Here is a 24,254-nt window from a genome sequence, read left to right on the forward strand (position 1 = left end):
GAAGACTCGCGGCAGTGGTTAAATAACTCGCTACAAAACGAGTTGTGCTTCATAGCGGAAATACATACGAACCTCTGTGCTACTGTCATATACATTTTCGTGGGGTGTTTGTGTTTATTTTACTGATTGTATTAAATTAATTAATTAATTCTCTTTCCAAAAATCGTAATTATGCAAAGTCACTTTACCGCATAACTATATAGGATTCAATTAAAAAAAACTAAACAAAACTTCCTTGAGAATCACATTCGACATGACAGGGTTGCTTTGGCAACAACAAAGTATCGAGTGACGCCTCTTAACAAATATATACTCTTTGCTACTGTGCTATCAACATCAAATATCTAAGTAGATTGTAGATACCAGCCAGCCGTAAGGTGCTAGAGCTGGCTCCTGCAATTGAATGCCCCATAATCTCTATCTCACAAATCGGAAGAAGGTCGAGCAATCTTATTGTCGGAGGACATGTGGATGGAAAGGAATGTGTACTGACTGTAGATACGGGTGCATCTCATTCCATCATTCGATCTTATTTAGTCAATAAGAATATAAGACCATTGCATGGAGCAAGATTGCGCACTGCCACTGGGGAGGACACCCAGGTTCTCGGAAAGGACGCTATCTGCAACAAAATGGTTTCCTACGCTGGATTTAATAAGTGGCTACTGGTAAGTGGAGGCAAGGAATACAAGGAGAAAACAGCAAGGTCAGAGATGGTCTTTGGCAATTTACGGAAATGCCCTTTGGACTATGAAATACACAAGCTACGTTCGAGACTTATAGATCAAGTACTGAAAGCACTACATTGCAAACATGCTTGGTGTACCTAGACGACAGCATCCTATTGGGAAAGAACTTGGAGTGACATGTAAAAAAATGCAGAAGGATTTCCAGAGAACAGCTCGTTCTGGTCTGAAACTAGCCACAAAAAGTGTTAACTATTTTAAAAGGAAGTAAGTTACTTTGATTTGGTCAGAACTAGGCGAAAGTGCTTCGGTCGCGACTCACTTGGATCTCCCGAGGATTTATCCAAAGTTGAGATCGGTCTCATTCGCACCTTTATCGTTGCTACCCAACGATTCTCTAAGTATCTATATCTATGTTACTGTTATTTTATAGCATGTGGTATCACAACGGACCTTCATGTTGTCCAAGTGAGCTTCCCTTATTAGGGCAGCTACCACCTAACTTAACCTAAGTTACTTTCGTTCGTTTGCGTTCCAAGACATGTGTAAGGTATTAGGCATTCGAAAAACTCGGACAACTGCATTGCATCCTCAGTCCGATGGTAAGGTGCACCGATTCAATATAAATTAAGGAAATTAGTGGACAAGTTCCATAAAGAGTGGGGTACACACATATCATTATTCTTGATGGCTTGCCGATCGGCAATGCATGAGGCAATGGACAAAGCTCACGCAAAGGTATTTTTTGGCAATGATCTTCGACTGCCAGCTGACTTGAAAGAAATACTAGGAAATTCACTGGTGTCCTGAAGGAAGAAATACATGATCTTGTAAGATAACGTTCTAGGATTATGAGTGACAAGATGAAAGCCAGATACAACAAAGCAATTAATTTAGAAGGTTTTCTGGAAGGAGATTTGGTGCTGTTATACAACCTACAACGAAAGAAAGGTTTGTCCCCGAAGTTTCAGTGTAACTGGGAAGGCCCATACAACGCCGTAAAACGGGTCAACAAGTCAGTAGCTAGCAGCCAAGAAGAAAGAGAAACAGTCACATATCATGTAATCATCACCTAAGAGCAGAAGTTGTTAAACATATACACATATATATGTAACTAGGAGACAAACGTGAATATTAGATACAGAAATGAGAAATAAATAAGCAGCTGTTCAAAAAGGGTGTTCATGAAAATTCTAAACCGTAGGAAAAATAGGTGAAAGAGGCAACTAAGAATATAAAAGAAGCGCGACCTGAGGAATAATCAATCAGTTTTATTTTAACTGAATTATTAGTACAGTAGAGTTGTAAATAAAGAACATTTTGCTATACGGAACATTTGAGTTTAGCGATTCGAACAATAACAGAAGGTGCAAAATAATCAAGAGCTTCTAAAATTCGCTGCAATATTTTGCACAAGTTTTGCCATCAGCAATCAAATTTTTTTATGAGGGAAACCTGCTCAGGTGTGTAATTCTCTTTTCTCGACATTACTGAAAAAGGTGTAAAAATTTGAACATTAGCTATGAAATGTCAGTTAAATTTCAATTTTGCACCGGGCGCTACTCACAGGGGGCGCCAAATCGTCCGCAAAGCAGACCTTCCTTGATAACTTGTATTTTTATAATAACTGATTTCTGGAAAATATTGATTCCTGGAAAAAAATTTCTATATAAAAAAATGCATGCATATATCCGGAACACTTGCGATAGGTTGTGGAATGATTAAAAGCGTATATCTCTTTTTCTCACGTTCAACGTTACGATGGGAATTACTAAAAAATGCTTTAACAAAAACTGTCAAACGTGAATCTGAAACACGACGGAGCGCCAGAATACAAGCGGTTAGCGTTATCGTCGATGTGTTAGAGAATGTAGTAGAACAATTAGAACATTAGCAGAGGACACTAACACCACAAGTGACACTATAAGCGAAGCTACAATTGTGTTGCAAAATATACCCAATTTTAGTTTCCTAATATCAGTTCATTTCTGGTATAAAATCTTAAGGAGGATTAATCGTGTGCAGTTCAGATTACAAAATCCGGGGATGAATTTTACAGAAGCGTATCATGATCTTAAATCATAAGCGATGTCTCTTTGTGAAAAATGGGATATTGATATAGTAAAACGTGTAAGAAGGCGGCGCAAAATGCTCGGAGAATCGGCTGGAGATGTTGGTCTTTCCGCAGAATTTGAAATTTCTCGCGTTATGAAAAGTGTTCTCGATCACCTCCAACAAGAAATAAGTACAAGATTTACACCACGACTAAAAGAACTTAACTTTGAATTTGGATTTCTCTTAGACGTTGGAAATTTGTTAAACAAGGATAATAACGACTTACAAAGAAATTGTAAGAACTTGGGTGAATTTTATAATACAGATTTCGATGGAACAGAACTTTTTATCGAAATATATCCCAAAATTATATTTTGGCCCGGGCGCAAGAAAACCCCACTAAGCCACTGGACTTCATTGCAACAAAATCTTCGTTTGAAAATTCTACGACGCTTTTCTAGAGGTTTAAAACGGATTTTTTTAAGTCTGCCATCAAGCGCGGTTTGGATATGGCAAGACTTCGAACTGAACACCTCACAGAGTTACACAGCCTTAAATGACATGACTGCTTCAAATGTGGCAGGCAAAAAAGTTATAGCAGATACTTTGCGGTAGATATATACATATTTGTGTGTTCAAATTCTATTTACCTTTTGGTGGGTTCACTTGTACAGCGCTCCGAAAAAGACTCTCCTCATCATACCAATCTGTGTTACGCTGTACTGTACGTACACCAAGCACACTAAGTAGTAAGCTAAGGCCAAGTATGAGCGCTATCTTTCGTTTACGATCTGCTGGCGAACGCACTCGCTCCATTAATTTTCCAACGCCATAACCTGCCAAAAGACAATAGCCGACGCTGGGTAAATATAACAGCCGTTCGGCTACCACAAACCCAACGTAGAAAAATAAGTTAGAGGCGGGCAGAAACGGCAGTGTCAGAAAAGACATGGCCATTAATATAACGCAAGCATTATTGGTCTGTTGAGCTGCACGTGGTGATTGCGGTGTCAGTAATTGTGGTGTATCAGTTGTATGCCGCTTTAGATAATGGTTTTCGGCCTTTGAAGTAGAAGTGCTGCTGCAAGCGCTGCTGTTGCTGCTGGAAGTATTACTACTGGAGCTGTTGTTACTTGCCGTTGTACTATTGCTACATCGACTACTACTACGCGATGAGCGTGGGACTACCACTGTTAAAGCTTTCCTCAAAGCCAAGGCTAGCATTTGGGGAGCGGTACTGGAAGACTGAAATAACTGATGGCAACAGCAATCGGTAAACACGTTATTATTGGTCCAATGTAAGTTGTTATTGTTATTCAGGGCACAACATGAAGCGGTGTGTTGGGGAAAACTCAGCTCTTGCTTGCAGTCATGACAAGCACACCTTAACTGCGACGCGTGTGTTAGAGTTTGAGGCTGCAAGGAGAGCGTCGAATTTTTTTCTGTGTATGGTGCACAGCTTAGTGTTGTTGCATCCAATAGGCTATATTGCGAATTTGAATCCAGAGTAACTGCAGTTAAAGGTACTCGATATTTTTTTTTAGATCGCGACTTACGCAGCCGATATTGTTGCTGCTGCGCATAAATTTGCTCTCTTACAAGACGCTCCATGCGACGCTTCCAAAGGTATTTAACACTTTTTAGGGTTAGGGTAATAAGTGTGCCATAAAAGGAAAAACTGAGTAAGTTACGCTCATCACTTAGTGAATTAATACGCGGTATCGCGTCCATTCCCCAGTCAAAACTTAATATCTGTGGGTTTAGCATTAAACGAAAATTGAATACGGGTAGGTAAAGAAAGGTGAGGAAACGTGTCCACATTGAAGGCATTTTTGCGATAGGATTGTCAGCTGTTGAGAAGGCAGTTTGTGGGCGAGGAAGAACTTGCAGGCGCCAATAAATAATGCAGGACAAAGATGCGCCCAGTATGTAAAGGGTTCGCTTGCGATGCTGGAAAGAAATGTTAACAAAAATTAAATATTATTTATAAAAGATATACTTGCTGCGATGTTTACGTATTTTCAATATCTCTGTGGCAGTACTTACCTTGTCCTGAAATCCGCAAATACCCCTTATGCCGTCGAACAGTACACATACTAGGAGCGCCGTTATTGCTGTCTCCTTAAAAAGCAGAGCCACAAGTGATAACGTCACTGTAAGTATTAATGCGTACCACTGGCGAATATCACCTCGTTCTCGCCACACTATGTGTCGCATATACATTAAATACGTGAGCAGGTAAAAGATGCAGGCAGCAAGGTCAGCCCGACCCACAATCCCCGCCACAGCTTCAGTGTGTATAGGATGTGTGGCAAATAGTGCCCCCGTCGCCAGCACACCCCAATAAGAGGATAAGAAATAGCGCGCTAATTTCACTACCAGCCCAGTGGCCAAACAATGCATCAAGTTATTGATAAGATGAAACCCCCATGGTGTATATCCGCCCACCAGGAAGTTAAATCGAAAACTTAGCACACACAACGGTCGGTAGGAACCGTGTGAGCCAGAATCAGTGAGCGAAGTTCCCCAGTAATCATGCTGAAAGACAGTATGCCACGGCGTGTTACCGGATACATCTGTGTTAGATAATATGGCACGTCTGCAAGTAAAAAACACAAAGCAAAATTCCTTATAAAAATATGTCAATTCAAGCCGGGGCTAAGTAATTTGTGTAGAATATATTTTATATATGTACATATGTATAAGAAGTTGCTTGCAATTCAAATTTCATCAAACAAGCAGGAGACAAATGAGTTTAGTGCTAAAAGTCAAACTAATTAAAAGCAATATGGAGCAAGTTGATACGCATTTAAAAGCTTGTTGGTAAAAAGTCGTAATTCGATATGCACACCAGGTATTTTCTCTTGTTAACTAGGCGTTGTAACAGTTTGGCAACTCAAACTCGCTTTCCACTCTTATTGTTGTCTTGTCGTAGGCTCGGTGCTTCTGGCACCATAGTTTTGTACTATAACAACAACACTTGTTACTGTGGAACCACCTGTCTCCTTAATTAAAATGATTAAGTGCCGCCTACGCAGCGTAGCCAATTAATTCCCTTTACGGATCTTTTGGCAACGGCAATAGTAGAAAACAGTATTAGTAATACCAACGAAAGAAATTAAAATAAAAGCAAGTAAAGATGTATGTATATAGTATGTGGTATGCCACAACTGATCTCCGTCTACCTTTCCCATGCCACCTTTTCGTTTGGCTTGATTACAAAACTTCTTCTGCCATCGGGTTGATATTTATATTTAATATTTGTAACATATTTGATACGGACATTCTCGGCTGATTAGCCTTCCAGTTAGCTCTTGTGCGTCAATTTTGTATTACCAACACCTCTAAAACGTTACTGAATGCCTAAAATTTCGGAAATTTGTCTAAAATACAAGTAATTTGCTTGGCTAACGTATAAAAAATAAATAATTGTAAGGCGCAATAACCTCTGAAGAGAGCTGTGGCCAAAAGCGCGGGACTCCAAATTACTAAGATCATGTGCAAAGCGTACGATATAGACTCACAAAGTGGCTCATATTTCTGAAGAAATACGACTTAGGGCTCACGAAGGGCATACTAACTGGACACTGCCTTCTGGCGTCACATGCTTATAAGTTATGTCTCGTCAGTAGTATTTGCCAAGAGGAGGGAGTTTCTATAACATATGTCCAGGTACCTGATTGCGGTTCTTCCGTTTGGTCGTCAAACAAATTCTGGTAACTCTATGGACACATTCAGTCTATGTGAGGTCTTTATTGACCGGCCAGTTCAACCTAATCTAACTATTAAATATGGATATTGAGGGATCCAAATTTTGTTGGACAAAAGGAAATATTTGCCATATGTAAGTTTTTTGTGAGATACAGCGTTTTCAACCCAAATAAAAACTTTTTTAATGTTTTCATTTCAAATAAAATTTTTTTCTTCAAATGAAACTTTTTTTACTAATTTTTCCAAAAGAAGCTTTTCGACCGAAAGGAAAAAACATAAAATGTTTTCTTGTTCTCCCACGCGTTTAGATGTTTTTCTTTAACGTCTTCATCAGAGAGTCTGATTTATTTTAATAAAACTTTTTAATTTACAATTAACTCTTTTCAAGTCAAATTAATATTTTTTTCAAATCAAATTAAACCGTTTTCAAGCCAAATGAAGCCTTTCTCATTTTAAATATTTTTCTTTACAATGAGCTCTTTTTCAAGTCAAATTTGAATTTTTCAATTCAATTGAAACCGGGTTTGGCTCCAGAATTGCAACTTTCGCTAATTCCAAAACTGCTTCGCCAAAAATATCTAAGACAGTATCATGCAATATTTAGCAAATTGGGCATACTAACCTTTGTCACTTTGTTCGTTTCAATAAACTATATAATTAGTTTTAATTCCCAATCAAAAATGTACTCGTATTTTGAAGTACATTCTTCTTATCTCCTAACTTTGTAAAATAAAACAACGTAGATAGCAAATAACACAGAAGCATTATGAGAAGGATTCAAAGAAAAAGATTTAAAGTTAATTTCCTACTACTTTGTGAAAACATAAATAGAATCGGTTAGTTAATTTTACTAGTTTTCTGCTTTTTTCCAGATACATTGATTCACCAAAGAACACATTTCTCATCTCGCTATATGATTAGGGTGAGTATTTTGGTTTCGACAGGCCTCTAACCTGCGAATTTTAGACCCAGAAATGTACATATACTTTTCCAAATTCCTTCAATATGTTGAACTTGTGCCGGCTGTTAGAATTTTTAAATTGGTTCTAGTTTTCGATGTATCTCTACCTGAAAGTGATAAAGATACGCTTTTTGCTTTCCTAGAAAATATAATTTAATTTTTTGGAACGTTCTCTTTTGCTATTTTAGAGTTTGTTCTGTATTAGGCTTGCGATAGTTTCTCTAAACAAAATTTATTCATAAGTTTGAAGTTTACTTTAACCCACGTTAATCAATCAAATACTGCATGTCTGCAAACCATACATGTTCGATATAAAATTATATTAAATTAATAACACAAACATTTAAGTTAAAAATATTTATATACACAACATCAAACCCACCATTAGCAAGTCTGCCTGAAGTGTGCTACACATACCCAATGGATATTATCCATCGTCAATTATCATTAATTAACGCTTAACAGCCTAAACTATTTTGGCAGTTTCGTAAAAAACCACGCCAGCTTACGAGGTAGGTCAAATCTTCCTCCACCTGCCTCTCCCAACTCAGCGGAGATGTCCCCGTACCTCTGGTTTCAAATTCCGTCAGGACTGAAATACTTTCTTGGCCGGAGCTTCGATGTCCATTCGCTTAACATGACTCAGTCAGCTTAGCCTTTGTACTCTTATTCGAGCATTTTCTTCATATCTGCGTAAAGCTCATCATTATACCTCATTCGATACTCGCCGTTGGCACCGGCTTTTGTATACATCTTTTAACTCAAGTAAAAATCGGGAAAAACTAAACAGAAGTTGTGGCAAAATGAGGAATTGAATGCAACCGAAGAACGTGATTTTCGTACTTTTATTGGGGAATATCACGGAACCAAGAATCCAAATAAAAAATCTAATTCGGTATTCAGATTTAGCGACTTGAAACATATAAGCTAAGTTCAGGGCCTGCACCTTTTTCAAATTTGGCTGCATGTATTATCTTCGCTACCAGAGCTAAACTCAATGTTTGGAAATGGCATTTTGTGGTGTGGTGGTAGCGTGCCTATATACCACACCGAAGCTCCTGGGATCAAAGTCCGGGAAAAGCAATATCATAAACTTAGAAAAAAGTTTTTTTCTTTTCAATTAGAAACACTTCCTATCGGGGGTCACCCTCTGCAGTGGTTTCACAAACAATCCGAATGTTTTAATGCCTGAAATACTTTTCAACCAAAATTCATTTGCTTGTAGATGGCGTTGGTAGTCGGCATAAAATATGATGGTCCGCATTTTATAGAAGGTATATCGCGAATAAAGCTGTTCGCATACAAAACACTTTAAAACACTGGGCCACCGATTTAATTTCGCAACAATAAATGTTCAGTTCTAAAAGTTTGATAACATATTTTTGAGGTGCCCTAATAGGGTTCATACGATTTGTTTAAATTTTTGTGTCCAAAACATTTTCAATTCTAATTATTTGTTGGTATGAAGAACTGAACAGCAACACTCGTACTTATATTTTGCTTCGCCTCAACTTTATTTGCGATGTCGTTAAGAGAGAAACACTAAAAAGGGGCGAGTGCAGTCAAAGTTCTTGTAGGCAACCATAAATTTGCGTGAAAGTGGCATGACGTACGCTTCGCCTTCCTAACTGTGCCATAGCTAGCTAGTAAGTGGCTTATTTCGGCGTATGAGGCCAACCCAATTTTATTTGCTCGCGCAATTGAGTTGATTAATTGCCGATTTAAACATACCAGACAGCGGCAATGTAGGCAAAGCATTGCCATTTGAAAGGCGAAAGTGACCAATAAGCAATGAGTTTGTATACACTCGTTAGTAAAATTTATTGCTTATATAAACATCAAATCTATCACGGTGCATGGAGAAATAATGTGAATTTGAGCGTTTACGTCAGGTAAAGTTGAATAAGTCGACCCGTGAGAACCTCACATAGACTGATTGAATCTATAGTGTTACCAGAAGTTTTCTCAACGAGCAAACTGAAAAACACTATAAGAAACCATGACATATGTATGTTATAAAATACATCCATTTCCATCTATTACTATATGCATATTTCTCCCTACCCTTATTTATTATATATGGGGGTGGATGTACGTCAATGTACTTAGTAGCATAGATGGATCGCCTCACTAAAAAAAAATCCTAAAAATTCCCGAAAAAGAAAAAAATGGAATGGATTATACGCCATAAAAACGGCTGACAAATAATTTTCTCAAAAACTAATACCGTTCTCACACAGAAACTTAATCGTATCACAATTTTATTTAATAAAATAATGAAGTTTCCCTTTTCATACAGGGCCTTTTACTTCATTAAGCGAACATCTGTCAGCATGCGCAACTACCCATAGATGTTGCTTCTAACCGAATATGTGCCCATTTTCGAAAAAGCCATAGTATCTTTTGCAGCAAATGCAGCGAAAATTAAATTTTGAATTTTTTCGTGTTTTTCCATTTTTTGTAAATTATTGAAAATAAATTTTTTTGATTGTTATTTGTTACATTGACAATAAAATTCGAAGCACCAAGCAAAATCGACTGGATTTTTCACTCGATTAGGCATTCAATAAAGCAATAATGAGATAATTAAGAACTTGTATTTTGTATGGAAGATTGAGTTCGATTAGGGCTTTAATGTAGAAAACTTGGCTAATTATTTCATTAAACCTCTGTGTAAATTGGCGTAAGATGTCTTTTTTCCTTGGCTAAAGGAGTAATTTTCTTAAAAATGGAGAAAATTGTATATGAAAATTAAAAAAATATAGTTGAGTAACTTGCACGGCCGTTGATTTCTACTCGAGACCCACAACTTTACAGTCGAGTACTCTTATTCTCTTAGTTAACGCGTGCATGTGAGTATTGTGAGAAATATTCAATTAAGTATTCTTGATTGAAAAAAAAAATGAAGATACATTTTTCCTCAAATTAACGAAAAGTTTTATACAAAAATGAATTCATACTCATTTCATTTAAATTTTCCTCAGTATGCAGAAACTATTTTTAGGTAATGTCAATCAAGTGTTTTTTCTTAGCGCGGTTAGAGTCACTTTTGAAAACTGCGGCAATAGTTAAGAAGACTCCTTATATTCCAAGGTTTATCTATGTTCAAAACCACGCTAATCAGTGCCCCGTCTATCGACTTGCCTTTGGTGTATGCATTTTGTATTTTCAAGAATAGTGTTTGTATACATATTAGACTTAATAATCACATAAATAAGCCTCTAAAAGGTTTGGAGCAGAAATGGTGATAAGCTAATGGGTCTATAGTCTTTGGGATACATATGGCCGTTCTTTCCCGCCTTTGGTAGGAAAACGACATGATCAGTTCTCCAAGAGTACATGGTTCAGTCTTGTGCAACCGTCAAATATTATTTTACGCCAATGCACGAACGCTCTACTCGAGAATTGTAGCATGGCAGGGAATATACCATCCCATAACTCAGCGATTTAAACTTAGAAAAAATCTTCACCGTCCATTCGATCTTGGTATCAGTCACCATATCCGGCACTACTCGCCTTGTGTCCGAAGTGTAAGTGTTGTCTGCTGGGTCGTTTGTATCATCGCACCGATGTCCAATCGCCATTTGTTACCTTTCTCTTCCAATAGCCTCTAGTTCTTTGCAACCTCGCTTATAGCGTGCTAGGATTGTTATCCTTGGGAACTTTTCGTGCCGGATTCTTAGCGTTACCTTCCTCTGGTTTATCTTTTACTTCTACATCCGTGAATAGTAAATAGCCACTTTTTACTTGCAGCTTTTGGGGTAGTTGCTACCCCACTATTAGGGTCCGTCTGTCATAAACCTCAAGACCTCTATGTGGCTGGCCTCCTTGGCGGCCCCGGAACTGGGTCCTTTCGTCTTCTTGAAAGTAGGCTTGTCGCCTTCAGCAGAACGCTGCCTCTTCATTCTTCTGCTCGAAGCTTCTTTCCTCCTTGTATCGGTTTCAGTAGCGAAGCTTTCGCACAATAAAGACCTTGAACTGCCTTCCACCTATTTCTACCGTCTCACGGGTCCATTCCAATTGGTCAATCTTGTGGTCTGTTGGGTCGACCACTGCTTTCAATCCTTGGACAATTTTTTGCGCTGTAAGGCACCGAGAAAGAGCTCTCTTACTCCCTCTGCTCCGTATTCTTCTCCACTCTACTTCTCTCTGACCGAATCCGAAGCTTCGCTGAGGGCGCTTTTACCTTCCATCGTTTGCGACCACGTTTTCCCTCTCTCTTTTTATTTACCTACCGACAAGGCGGAATCAGCGGTTTAAGGAAAATTTATAGTTTGGCCATCCAAAAACAAGCATTTTACTTCAAATAAAAATTAATAATCCTGACCACTGTACAAATATTGATGCACTATTCATGTACGGATGATAACTTGTATACTGAATTGCAATCCACACAAAATATTCCTAAAAATGTTTGTAAATTGTCGGGCTCGAGGCCATACAATATTAAATAACAAACAAAGAAAACTGTTTATTTGTATATGTTATATATTGTCGTTTTTTATTTATCGATATTTCGACTTCAATTAGAAGTCATCTTCAGGACTAGAAATACAAAAATACAAGTATTATAATAAAAAACATAAAAGTACATGTATACATTTGACTTACATCGTTGGATGTACCAGATCGACTAATTTAAAATTTGATATGACAAAAACGAAAATAAACATAAAAAGTAAACAAATAAAGAACCGTAATTATAAACAAAATTCTTAACTAACAACAATATAGCATAAAAAGTCAAACTGTGAGCGACACCCATAGCATAAGTATGTATTAAATTCCCACCAGGTAAATGTTGTTGTATAACACTCTCAGCATTAATTGCGCATTGGTCTGTGTCTGACTTAAAATTCATTATTTTATCGTTGGGTGTGCTGATTATGTGAAGCATCTCCAAAATATAGCGTTTCGTATAATGTTTTTCTTGTTGTAGAATTTCTACCTCATCGAAATCCGAAGAGTGTCCAGTTGTTTTGCAATGCTGAGTGAGGGCCGTTTTGTTATCATTATTGTGGTCCCTATTTTTATACTCAGTTGAGCAGATCTCACAGAGTATATTAACTTTGATTGAATAACGGTTGGTTGTACAGGTATAAAGGAATCGAGATAGATATAGACTTCCATATATCAAAATCATCAGTATCGAAAAAAAATTTATTGAGCCATGTCCGTCCGTCCGTCCGTCCGTCTGTCCGTTAACACGATAACTTGAGTAAATTTTGAGGTATCTTGATGAAATTTGGTACGTAGATTCCTGGGTACTCATCTCAGATCGCTATTTAAAATGAACGATATCGGACTATAACCACGCCCACTTTTTCGATATCGAAAATTTCGAAAAACCGAAAAAATGCGATAATTCATTGCCAAAGGCGGTTAAAGCGATGAAACTTGGTAGATGGGTTGGCGTTATGACGCAGAATAGCAAATTAGTAATATTTTGGACAATGGGCGTGGCACCGCCCACTTTTACAAGAAGGTAATTTAAAAGTTTTGCAAGCTGTAATTTGACAGTCGTTAAAGATATCATGATGAAATTTGGCAGGAACGTTACTACTATTACTATATATGTGCTAAATAAAAATGAGCAAAATTGGATGAAGAACACGCCCACTTTTTAAAAAAAAATTTTTTTAAATTCAAATTTTAACAAAAAATTTAATATCTTTACTGTATATAAGTAAATTAAGTCAAAATTCAACTCCAGTAATGATATGACGCAACAAAATACAAAAATAAAAGAAAATTTCAAAATTGGCGTGGCTCCGCCCATTTTCATTTAGTTTGTCTAGAATACTTTTAATGCCATAAGTCGAACAAAAATTTACCAATCCTTCTCAAATTTGGTAGGGGCATAGACTCTATGACGGTAACTGTTCTCTGTGAAAATGGACGAAATCGGTGGAAGCCACGCCCAGTTTTTATACACAGACAACCGTCTGTCCTTCCGCTCGGCCGTTAACACAATAACTTGAGCAAGAACCGATATATCTTTACTAAACTTAGCCCACGTACTTATCTGAACTCACTTTATCTTGGTATAAAAAATGGCCGAAATCCGACCATAACCACGCCCACTTTATCGATATCGAAAATTACGAAAAATGAAAAAATGCCATAATTCTATACCAAATACGAAAAAAGGGATGAAACATGGTAACTGGATTGGTTTATTGACACAAAATATAACTTTGGAAAAAACTTTGTAAAATGGGTGTGACACCTACCATATTAAGTAGAAGAAAATGAAAAAGTTCTACAAGGCGAAATCAACAGCCCTTGGAATCTAGGCAGGAATACTGTTAGTGGTATTGCATATATAAATAAATTAGCAGTACCCGACAGATGATTTTCTGGATCACCTGGTCCACATTTTGGTCGATATCGCGAGAACGCCCTCACATATACATCTAAGGGCCACTCGCTTTTAAAACCCTCATTAATACCTTTAATTTGATATCCATATCGTACAAACACATTCTAGAGTCACCCCTGGCCCACCCTAATGGCGATATCTCGAAAAGGCGTCCACCTATAGACCTAATGCCCACTCCCTCTTAAAATGCTCAGTAACACCTTTCGTTTGATACCCATATCTTACAAACATTCTAGGGTCACCCCTGGCCCACCCTAATGGCGATATCTCGAAAAGGCGTCCACCTATAGACCTAATGTCCACTCCCTCTTAAAATGCTCAGTAACACCTTTCGTTTGATACCCATATCGTACAAACATTCTAGAGTCACCCCTGGCCCACCCTAATGGCGATATCTCGAAAAGGCGTCCACCTATAGACCTAATGCCCACTCCCTCTTAAAATGCTCAGTAACACCTTTCGTTTGATACCCATATCGTACAAACATTCTAGAGTCACCCCTGGCCCACTCTAATGGTGATATCTCGAAAAGGCGTCCAACTATAGACCTAATGCCCACTCCCTCTTAAAATGCTCAGTAACACCTTTCGTTTGATACCCATATCGTACAAACATTCTAGAGTCACCCTTGGTCCACCTTTATGGCGATATCTCTTAAAGGCGTCCACCTATAGAACTAAGGATTACTCCCTTTTAAAATACTCATTACCACCTTTCATTTGATACCCATATCGTACAAACACATTCTAGAGTCACCCTGGCCCACCCTAATGGCGATATCTCGAAAAGGCGTCCACCTATAGACCTAATGCCCACTCCCTCTTAAAATGCTCAGTAACACCTTTCGTTTGATACCCATATCGTACAAACTTTTTATAGTCACCCTTGGTCCACCTTTATAGTGATATCTCGAAAAGGCGTCCACCTATAGAACTAAGGATTACTCCCTATTAAAATACTCATTACCACCTTTCATTTGATACCCATATCGTACAAACACATTCTAGAGTCACCCCTGGCCCACCCTAATGGCGATATCTCGAAAAGGCGTCCACCTATAGACCTAATGCCCACTCCCTCTTAAAATGCTCAGTAACACCTTTCGTTTGATACCCATATCGTACAAACATTCTAGAGTCACCCCTGGCCCACCCTAATGGCGATATCTCGAAAAGGCGTCCACCTATAGACCTAATGCCCACTCCCTCTTAAAATGCTCAGTAACACCTTTCGTTTGATACCCATATCGTACAAACATTCTAGAGTCACCCCTGGCCCACCCTAATGGCGATATCTCGAAAAGGCGTCCACCTATAGACCTAATGCCCACTCCCTCTTAAAATGCTCAGTAACACCTTTCGTTTGATACCCATATCGTACAAACATTCTAGAGTCACCCCTGGCCCACCCTAATGGCGATATCTGGAAAAGGCGTCCACCTATAGACCTAATGCCCACTCCCTCTTAAAATGCTCAGTAACACCTTTCGTTTGATACCTATATCGTACAAACATTCTAGAGTCACCCCTGGCCCACCCTAATGGCGATATCTCGAAAAGGCGTCCACCTATAGACCTAATGCCCACTCCCTCTTAAAATGCTCAGTAACACCTTTCGTTTGATACCCATATCGTACAAACATTCTAGAGTCACCCTTGGTCCACCTTTATCGCGATATCTCTAAAAGGCGTCCACCTATAGAACTAAGGATTACTCCCTTTTAAAATACTCATTACCACCTTTCATTTGATACCCATATCGTACAAACACATTCTAGAGTCACCCCTGGCCCACCCTAATGGCGACATTTCGAAAAGGCGTCCACCTATAGACCTAATGCCCACTCCCTCTTAAAATGCTCAGTAACACTTTTCGTTTGATACCCATATCGTACAAACATTCTAGAGTTACCACTGGCCCACCCTAATGGCGATATCTCGAAAAGGCGTCCACCTATAGACCTAATGCACACTCCCTCTTAAAATGCTCAGTAACACCTTTTTTTTGATTCCCATATCGTACAAACACATTCTAGAGACACCCCTGGTCCACCTTTATGGCGATATCTCGAAACGGCGTCCACCTATGGAACTAAGGATCACTCCTTTTCAAAATACTCATTAACACCTTTCATTTGATACCCATATCGTACAAACATATTCTAGAGTCACCCCTGGTCCACCTTTATGGCGATTTCTCGAAAAGGCGTTCACCTATAGAACTAAAGTCCATTCCCTTTTAAAATACTCATTACCACTTTTCATTTGATGCCCATATCGTACAAACACATTCTAGAGTCACCCCTGGTCCACCTCAATGGGGGTATCTCGAAAAGGCGTCCACCGATAGACCTAAGGCCCACTCCCTCTTAAAATGCTCAATAACACCTTTCATTTGATACCCATATCGTACAAACAAATTCTAGAGTCAGCCCTGGTCCACCTTTATGGCGATATCCCTAAATGGCGTCCATCCATAGAACTATGGCCTACTCTCTCTTAAAATACTCTTTAATACCTTCCATTTGATACACATGTCATACAACCACATTCCAGGGTTACCCTAGGTTCATTTTCCTACATGGTGATTTTCCTTATTTTGTCTCCATAGCTCTCAACTGAGTATGTAATGTTCGGTTACACCCGAACTTAGCCTTCCTTACTTGTTTATGTTTGATTTGTGAGCGGAAATCCTTGTCTTTAGTTTGGATTTAGTTGTCCCCACATATACCTTATTGCATACGTGGGACCCGTCGCCGTTGCATTTAATTTTATATATAACGTCAGATTTCTCATATTTTCCGATTTTGCTTTTTGTATTTGTAAATATTTTTTGTAAAGTGTTGTTATATGTGAAGGCAATTTGAAATTTTTCCCTGTCGTACAAATTCGAATGCTTTATCCTATTCGACAAACCTGGTACAAAAGTGGTGGATTTATATATTTTATCTGGTTTGGCTTTCTTGTCTCTAGTCGTCTTGAAATGGCTATGTATGAATTGTTTTATAAGTTGAGCAGGAAATTCATTATTTTCAAGAACTTTTTGAATTACCGCCACCGTGGTGTGATGGTAGCGTGCTCCGCCTACCACACCGGATGCCCTGGGTTCAAACCCCGGGCAAAGCAACATCAAACATTTTAGAAATAAGGTTTTTCAATTAGAAGAAAATTTTTCTAAGCGGGGTCGCCCCTCGGCAGTGTTTGGCAAGCGCTCCGGGTGTATTTCTGCCATGAAAAGCTCTCAGTGAAAACTCATCTGCCTTCCAGATGCCGTTCGGAGTCGGCATAAAATCATGTAGGTCCCGTCCGGCCAATTTGTAGGGAAAATCAAGAGGAGCACGACGCAAATTGGAAGAGAAGCTCGGCCTTAGATCTCTTCGGAGGTTATCGCCCCTTACATTTATTTATTTTTTTTTTTTTTTTGAATTATTTCAATATTTTTCTTATGGTACATCGCGTCGCTAATTGTGAGAACACGTCTTACGAAATTTTTGGCCGTATTTACAATTGCAGACTTGTCGTGTTTCGAATAAAAGTTTAATAATCTACCGGAGGCAGTAGGCTTTCTATACCAATCGAACGTGAGGTGGTTGTTGTTTTTTATTACCAGAGTGTCCAGAAATGGCAATTCTCCATCTTTCTCAACTTCTAACGTAAATTTTATAGATCTGTTGTATTCATTTAAGTTAGCCAGCATTTTCTCAATATGGTCCGTTCTTGCAATGGCAAACAGATCGTCTACATATTTAGTGAGGAGGCGTGGTTTATATGGTGTATCTTCCTCAAATTTAGTTAGCAGTTCTTCCATCACAATATCTGCTATGACCGGAGATGCCGGTGATCCCATAGGCATTCCTGCACGTTGTTCATAAATCTTATTGTTGTAGTTGAAGTACCTGTTTTCTTTAATACAAAATCGTACTACCTCAAGGAAGAGATCTTTGGTTAGATTTGTATGCTTTTTAATTTGGTTCCATTTAGACGAAATGATTTCCAAAGCATGGTCTACTGGAATGCTAGGGAATAATGAGACAACATCTAACGAAACTAGGCTCTCATCATCAAAGACTTATGTATCCTTAATTTTATTTTTAAACTCAACGTAATCTTTTACATTGTATTTTGATTCTTTGGTTATACTCTTCAAAATATTTACAACGAATTTACATAGGTTGTACGAAGGCGAATTGATGGAAGAACATATATGCCTCAATGGGATACCTTCTTTATGAATCTTCGGTAGACCATACAGACTTGGTGCATTAGCGGTCTTACTCAAGAGTCGGTATTTTTCTTTCAAGTCTATCATATTGTTTTTAAAGAGCTTTTCCACGATCGCATTGTGTCTGTCTTGGAGCTTGGTAGTTGGATCTCGTTTTAATACACGATATGTGGAAATGTCATTGACGATGCGTTGTAATTTTGTTTCATAATCGTCCCTTTTCATTAAAACTGCCATTTCTGGACACTCTGGTAATAAAAAACAACAACCACCTCACGTTCGATTGGTATAGAAAGCCTACTGCCTCCGGTAGATTATTAAACTTTTATTCGAAACACGACAAGTCTGCAATTGTAAATACGGCCAAAAATTTCGTAAGACGTGTTCTCACAATTAGCGACGCGATGTACCATAAGAAAAACATTGAAATAATTCAAAAAGTTCTTGAAAATAATGAATTTCCTGCTCAACTTATAAAACAATTCATACATAGCCATTTCAAGACGACTAGAGACAAGAAAGCTAAACCAGATAAAATATATAAATCCACCACTTTTTTACCAGGTTTGTCGAATAGGATAAAGCATTCGAATTTGTACGACAGGGAAAAATTTCAAATTGCCTTCACATATAACAACACTTTACAAAAAATATTTACAAATACAAAAAGCAAAATCGGAAAATATGAGAAATCTGACGTTATATATAAAATTAAATGCAACGGCGACGGGTCCCACGTATGCAATAAGGTATATGTGGGGACAACTAAATCCAAAATAAAGACAAGGATTTCCGCTCACAAATCAAACATAAAAAATAGGGATCACACTAATGATAACAAAACGGCCCTCACTCAGCATTGCAAAACAACTGGACACTCTCCGGATTTCGATGAGGTAAAAATTCTACAACAAGAAAAACATTATACGAAACGCTATATTTTGGAGATGCTTCACATAATCAGCACACCCAACGATAAAATAATGAATTTTAAGTCAGACACAGACCAATGCGCAATTAATGCTGAGAGTGTTATACAACAACATTTACCTGGTGGGAATTTAATACATACTTATGCTATGGGTGTCGCTCACAGTTTGACTTTTTATGCTATATTGTTGTTAGTTAAGAATTTTGTTTATAATTACGGTTCTTTATTTGTTTACTTTTTATGTTTATTTTCGTTTTTGTCATATCAAATTTTAAATTAGTCGATCTGGTACATCCAACGATGTAAGTCAAATGTATACATGTACTTTTATGTTTTTTATTATAATACTTGTATTTTTGTATTTCTAGTCCTGAAGATGACTTCTAATTGAAGTCGAAATATCGATAAATAAAAAACGACAATATATAACATATACAAATAAATAGTTTTCTTTGTTTGTTATTTAATATTGTATGGCCTCGAGCTCGACAATTTACAAACATTTTTACAAACTAAAGGCCAAAAAATCTATTCCTAAGAAATACAATTACAGTGGGGAAATACACACAGTGACGCTCTGTGAAATAGAGCCAGCACTATCACAATCTTAATTTCTTTCTAATGGGCAGTAAAGGTAAATTTAGGGGCTTAACATTAATACATTAACTAAATTACCAAAGCCTGAAGCACTATCCCTATAATTAAAGCTACGTTACAGTGTCTTATTTTAGTTGTGACTTAAAATAAAGCCAGGGGCAATTTCTTATCCTTAGTCGTGTCCTGCGCCCTGCGACTGCTTGAAATTCCAACAAATTTTTAACAGAAGTGGGGTATTCTTAGTTATTGCTGACTACTGAGCCATTACTACTCCCTAATGCTCTTCTTTATGGTTAAAAATCATTTTTATTGTTAGAATATCTGACTACAAGAGCGACTGTAATACCCACACATCAATTTTCTATCACATTAAAAGTGGATACATGTTTCTCAAACATGCGATTTTGTTTTATTAGAACCAGTCTTTTTATCGTTTTCTACTTGTTTAATAAATCAGCATTATGAAAGTATCAGTATAGTTAAATAACACTTTATTTATACACGGTTAAACTATTCTTAATTCTATTTGAACGAATGCAGTTCGTCCAGTGTGTAAATATACATCCGTAAATATTTATATCTATATACCCTGCAAAAAATTCGAATATCCTAGGATGAATCCGGGATGATTCGCAAAGGAGTATGCGACTATAGCCAGTTCTGATCTCTTTATAAGGTTTGTTTGAGCATCTCCTATGGAGAGACCAATTGTATCTGTTTATGCCTGAACAGGTATAGTCGGACTGGTCCTCTTTATGCCCCTACGGGTACTGTCGGTCAGATCCTTTTTGGAATATTCGACGCTTCCTCTTTGTACCCCTTTGGGTACTGTCCGACACGCCCTCTTTTTACCCCTACGAGTACTGTCAGACAGATCTTTTCTGTTTGAGGATTTTGGCGAGGGGAAAAAGCTGGAGAAATTGGGTAGATAGTTTATTTTATTACATAGCTCATCGATGGATGGGCCGGAAGCTGTATCCATTATCGTGCAGTAATCGGCGTAGGAAATAATTAAAACTCCTTCCGGTGGCGAAGGGAGCTCCGATATGTAGAAGTTAAACGAAAGCGGGTATAAAGCACCATCTTGTTTAATTCTTCTGGGTTTAGGTGTTACGTTCCTGAATTGCACCGATGTCTGCCGATCACACAGATAATTTGCGGTCCACCTTTTGAGACTAGGAGGAAGAAGGGACCTTTACAAGTCTTGCAGTAACGTGCCGTGGTTGACTGTGTCAAAATGTTTTTTGATAAGTCTATCTCTCTTGGTAGTTTTGGTACGTATCATATATATATTGAAAAATTTGTTAAGATTACAACAGTAAGGCCCATTTTTTCAAAGTAGGGGGGCTTTTGATCGGATCTATATCTAATACCAAGGACCATATTTTCGCCATATTGCAAAGTGGTATCAACAGATTTTGTTTAACGGTTCACAAAACTTTTAAATTGGACGCCGTGATGTGGTTATAACGTGCTCCGCCTACCATTCTGAAGATTCTGGGTTAAAGCCCAAGACAAAGAACATCAAAAATTAAGAAACAAGTTTTTTCAAATTGAACAAAAGTTTTCGAGTGGGAGGCGACCCCGGACGGAAGTGATTTGGCAAACACTCCGATTGTATATCTGCCATGAAAAGCTTCTCTGCTTGGAGACGGCGTTCGGAGTCGGCGTAAAATATGTAGGCCCTGTCCCGCAAATTTGTCAATCAAAATCAAAAGGAGCCTGACGACAATTGAAAGAGACTTATCGCGAATAAATTTATATTGTACATCGTAACTTTTTTTCCACTCGTCAAGTTTCATCACTTCATCAGTTAAAGCATTGTTCCTTTTTCCCATTTTTGAAAGTAGGCGTGGATATAGTCGGACTTCGACAATTTTCAATGCTAACATATCGTCGACGGTGCTGTAAAAGCTAATAACTCCATTCACCAAAATTTCACAGTAGAACGAAAAAGCTATATTGCAAGACAAGTTAACATATATTGAAATTTTATGGAGTTAGCAACTTTTCATAATTTTGTTGGAGTTTGTGACTCTGGACAATAAAGACATACTTTTCTTCTACCAACATATGCAATATTCCTCATTTTCAAAAAGTCGGTTTAAGTTAAGTGCGGAGCTTTCACCGCATCGTCTACAATCTCAAATTATGCTCAAGTTGTGGTGTTAGTGGATTGAACTTTGTTGATCTTAAACAAGTAGGCCATCCGAACTTGTTAAAGTATCGGGAAAAAGTATAGAGGTAAAATCGACACTTTAGTCAGTACTTGGAAAAAAGCATCGAGTACGAAATACTCGAGTATTTTTTGGAAAAGTATCGAGACTACTCACTCAGTACTCATATCGTTCGATCTCTACTTATTTATCTCAATTCTCTGATAAGAAATAAGTTTCCCAAATATCCAGTATTATATGTTTGTGTGATACATGCATGCGAGTATGTACAGCAATGCAAATTTTTAATAGTAAAACTGTACCAAGAGATAATAACTTACTTAGAGTTTATCTCTACTTTGTCTATTTGTATAGATATCTAATAACTAAATGGTGGAAGATTCCACACTACTTTTATATGGTTTCGTTATCGTGCTGAGTATCATTACATGGTTTCACATAAAACCGTGTTGTGCTGTAGACCAATTAGGTGATTTGTGAGAATCATCCTGAACAATTATGGCCCTGCCGCCATGTTGTTGTTGTTGTTGTAGCGATAAGGATACTCCCCGAAGGCCTTGGGGAGTATTATCGATGTTGATGATCCTTTGCCGGATGCAGATCCGGTAACATGCACCATAAAGGTACTAGCACGACCATCTCAGGAATGATTTGGTATGGCCACATGCAACCTTCTAGGCAGACCCCCCTACATCATCAGGAGTTCAGGGTCGCCAGAGCCTCAGCTGTTAATGAAACAGGATTCGCCACGGGTAGGCGAGGTTGACAATTGCGCTGGAGAAGCTATATTTTGCGCTGGCAACCCCTTGAGAGGGTTGCGCTACACAACCCCTTGAATCAGTTTGGTATTTTAGTCACCTCTTACGACAGGCATACCTACCACGGATATATTCTAAGCCCTCTAACCTGCAGCCATGATTTGCCATTTTAATAATACTTTACAAAAAAGAGTCTGGTATTGAACGGCCTTCACTTTGATTCGGTAACACATAACTTTCTACTTGTTCCCTGGTCAATTAGTTATATCGATGAATTTTTTTATGTTCATATATTGCAGTTTGAGTTGAGTGAAACTATTCTGTGGTTCGCAAGGTGTGATATATCTCTTTACTGTATATTCATGCAGATTAACGAAAAAGCGAGTCTTAAAGTCTTAAAATAGGAAAATGCACTTGGCTCTATTTTAAGTCACTGCGAACATAATATACTCCAGTAAATTTTGAGTTTTCGGTATTATTGTTTAATTCATGCTTTATATATCCAATAAATGTATTGATGTTCGGCCCATAAAATTACCTCGGTAACCAATGAAAGGAAAAAATTTTTAATCCATTGGTTCCTGAAATTTGTTTCTTTTATATGATTTAAGTAGTGCCCTGGCTCTTATTCATCACTGCATGCCATTCGAAAAAAGCTGTGAGTTCAAAGCGTGTATAACATCATCATTAAAACCAAGTTTATATTAGGACAGGTTTATTCGGCGAGAGAGGAGTGATTCGCTGCTGAATTTCTTGGTTGACATGCTAATGCTGGTTTCGTAAACAACAACGTTAGATTCACGGTTACTGCGGCTTCTCGGCCTATGGCTTAGATCAAAAGTGTAGTCAATAAACTTTTTGATCAGACACTGCTTTGTTCATCAACGCCGTGCCTAACCCTATAATCAATATAAGTATCATACGGTTCGATTCATTTTAAAGCGATTTTGAGTTGTGTTGTATTCTTGTATTGTGACGTGTGAATGCAGCTGCTGATTTGACAACCTTAGAGCTGGATTACCCTGGGCAGCGAAACTGGTCATCGGGATTATCCTGGTGGCTGTCAAGTGTGCTGTGTTTGTTGTCCGTCCCGTGTGTGACTGAGCTTGTTGGTCTTGCGGCTTAGAGCCGTTTGACTGTATCAGGCGATATCGGGCCATCAGGACTAGCCTGTTGGTTGGAGAGTGCGGAGTTGTTTGTGTATGACTGGGTTCCCCGGTGGAAGGCTCAGAGCCGAGTACTAAGAGGGGCAGCGAAAACGTCTCGCCAAGGCAGCTTGGGGCGGAGACACTGACTGACTTCTAATTGTGTGTCCAATTGTAAATCCCATCCTCCCTGAGTTGTTAGGATGGCTGAGGAGCCGGATGCCTAAGTAGTGGCTGAGGGCAACATCATTGTCACCCTACTGCCAGTGGATGAGCGTGCTCTCTTGTGCCCTCCGATAGACGGATTAGTCACTATGCGGGAGCGAGAAAGGAGGAGAATCTCCTGCGCCATCTCAAAGAGCACTATCTAGACATGCCACCACGATTCCGCTGCTGGAGATGCTCCTTTGAGGCTCCGCCCACAGCGAAATATCAGAGAAAAGTGGTACGACAACACTGCTCTACTTGAGTACCAGAGCGTGCAGTACCATCGGCAGGCGCGAGAGACAGGAGCGCCGCCAAGATATTCGCCAACAAATTGGAGCAACGCCCGAGCGACCAGTGCCGGCTGTTGATACTCGGACTAGAAGAAGAGGTATACGCTCAACAATAGAATCAAGAGCGACTATA

The 24,254-nt window shown here is 38.5% G+C and overlaps 1 protein-coding gene across 32 annotated transcripts in view; it reads right to left on the bottom strand.

Moving 5' to 3' along the window:
• Positions 1–24,254, bottom strand: part of Tmtc2 (Transmembrane O-mannosyltransferase targeting cadherins 2) — a 740,743-nt gene that overhangs the window by 102,846 nt on the left and 613,643 nt on the right. For all 32 annotated transcript variants that reach the window (XR_010949712.1, XM_067766547.1, XM_067766560.1 and 29 more), the window contains 2 exons: positions 4,788–5,340; positions 3,392–4,691 (listed from right to left, as the gene is read on the bottom strand). Coding sequence is in view for 31 of the 32 variants with exons in the window: in XM_067766547.1 (XP_067622648.1) it covers positions 3,392–4,691; positions 4,788–5,340 (1,853 nt within the window). In the remaining variant the exon portion in view is untranslated. The remainder of the gene's footprint in view (positions 1–3,391; positions 4,692–4,787; positions 5,341–24,254) is intronic.

The sequence above is a fragment of the Eurosta solidaginis genome, chromosome 2 (assembly GCF_040869045.1).
Source record: "Eurosta solidaginis isolate ZX-2024a chromosome 2, ASM4086904v1, whole genome shotgun sequence".
Taxonomy (NCBI): domain Eukaryota; kingdom Metazoa; phylum Arthropoda; class Insecta; order Diptera; family Tephritidae; genus Eurosta; species Eurosta solidaginis.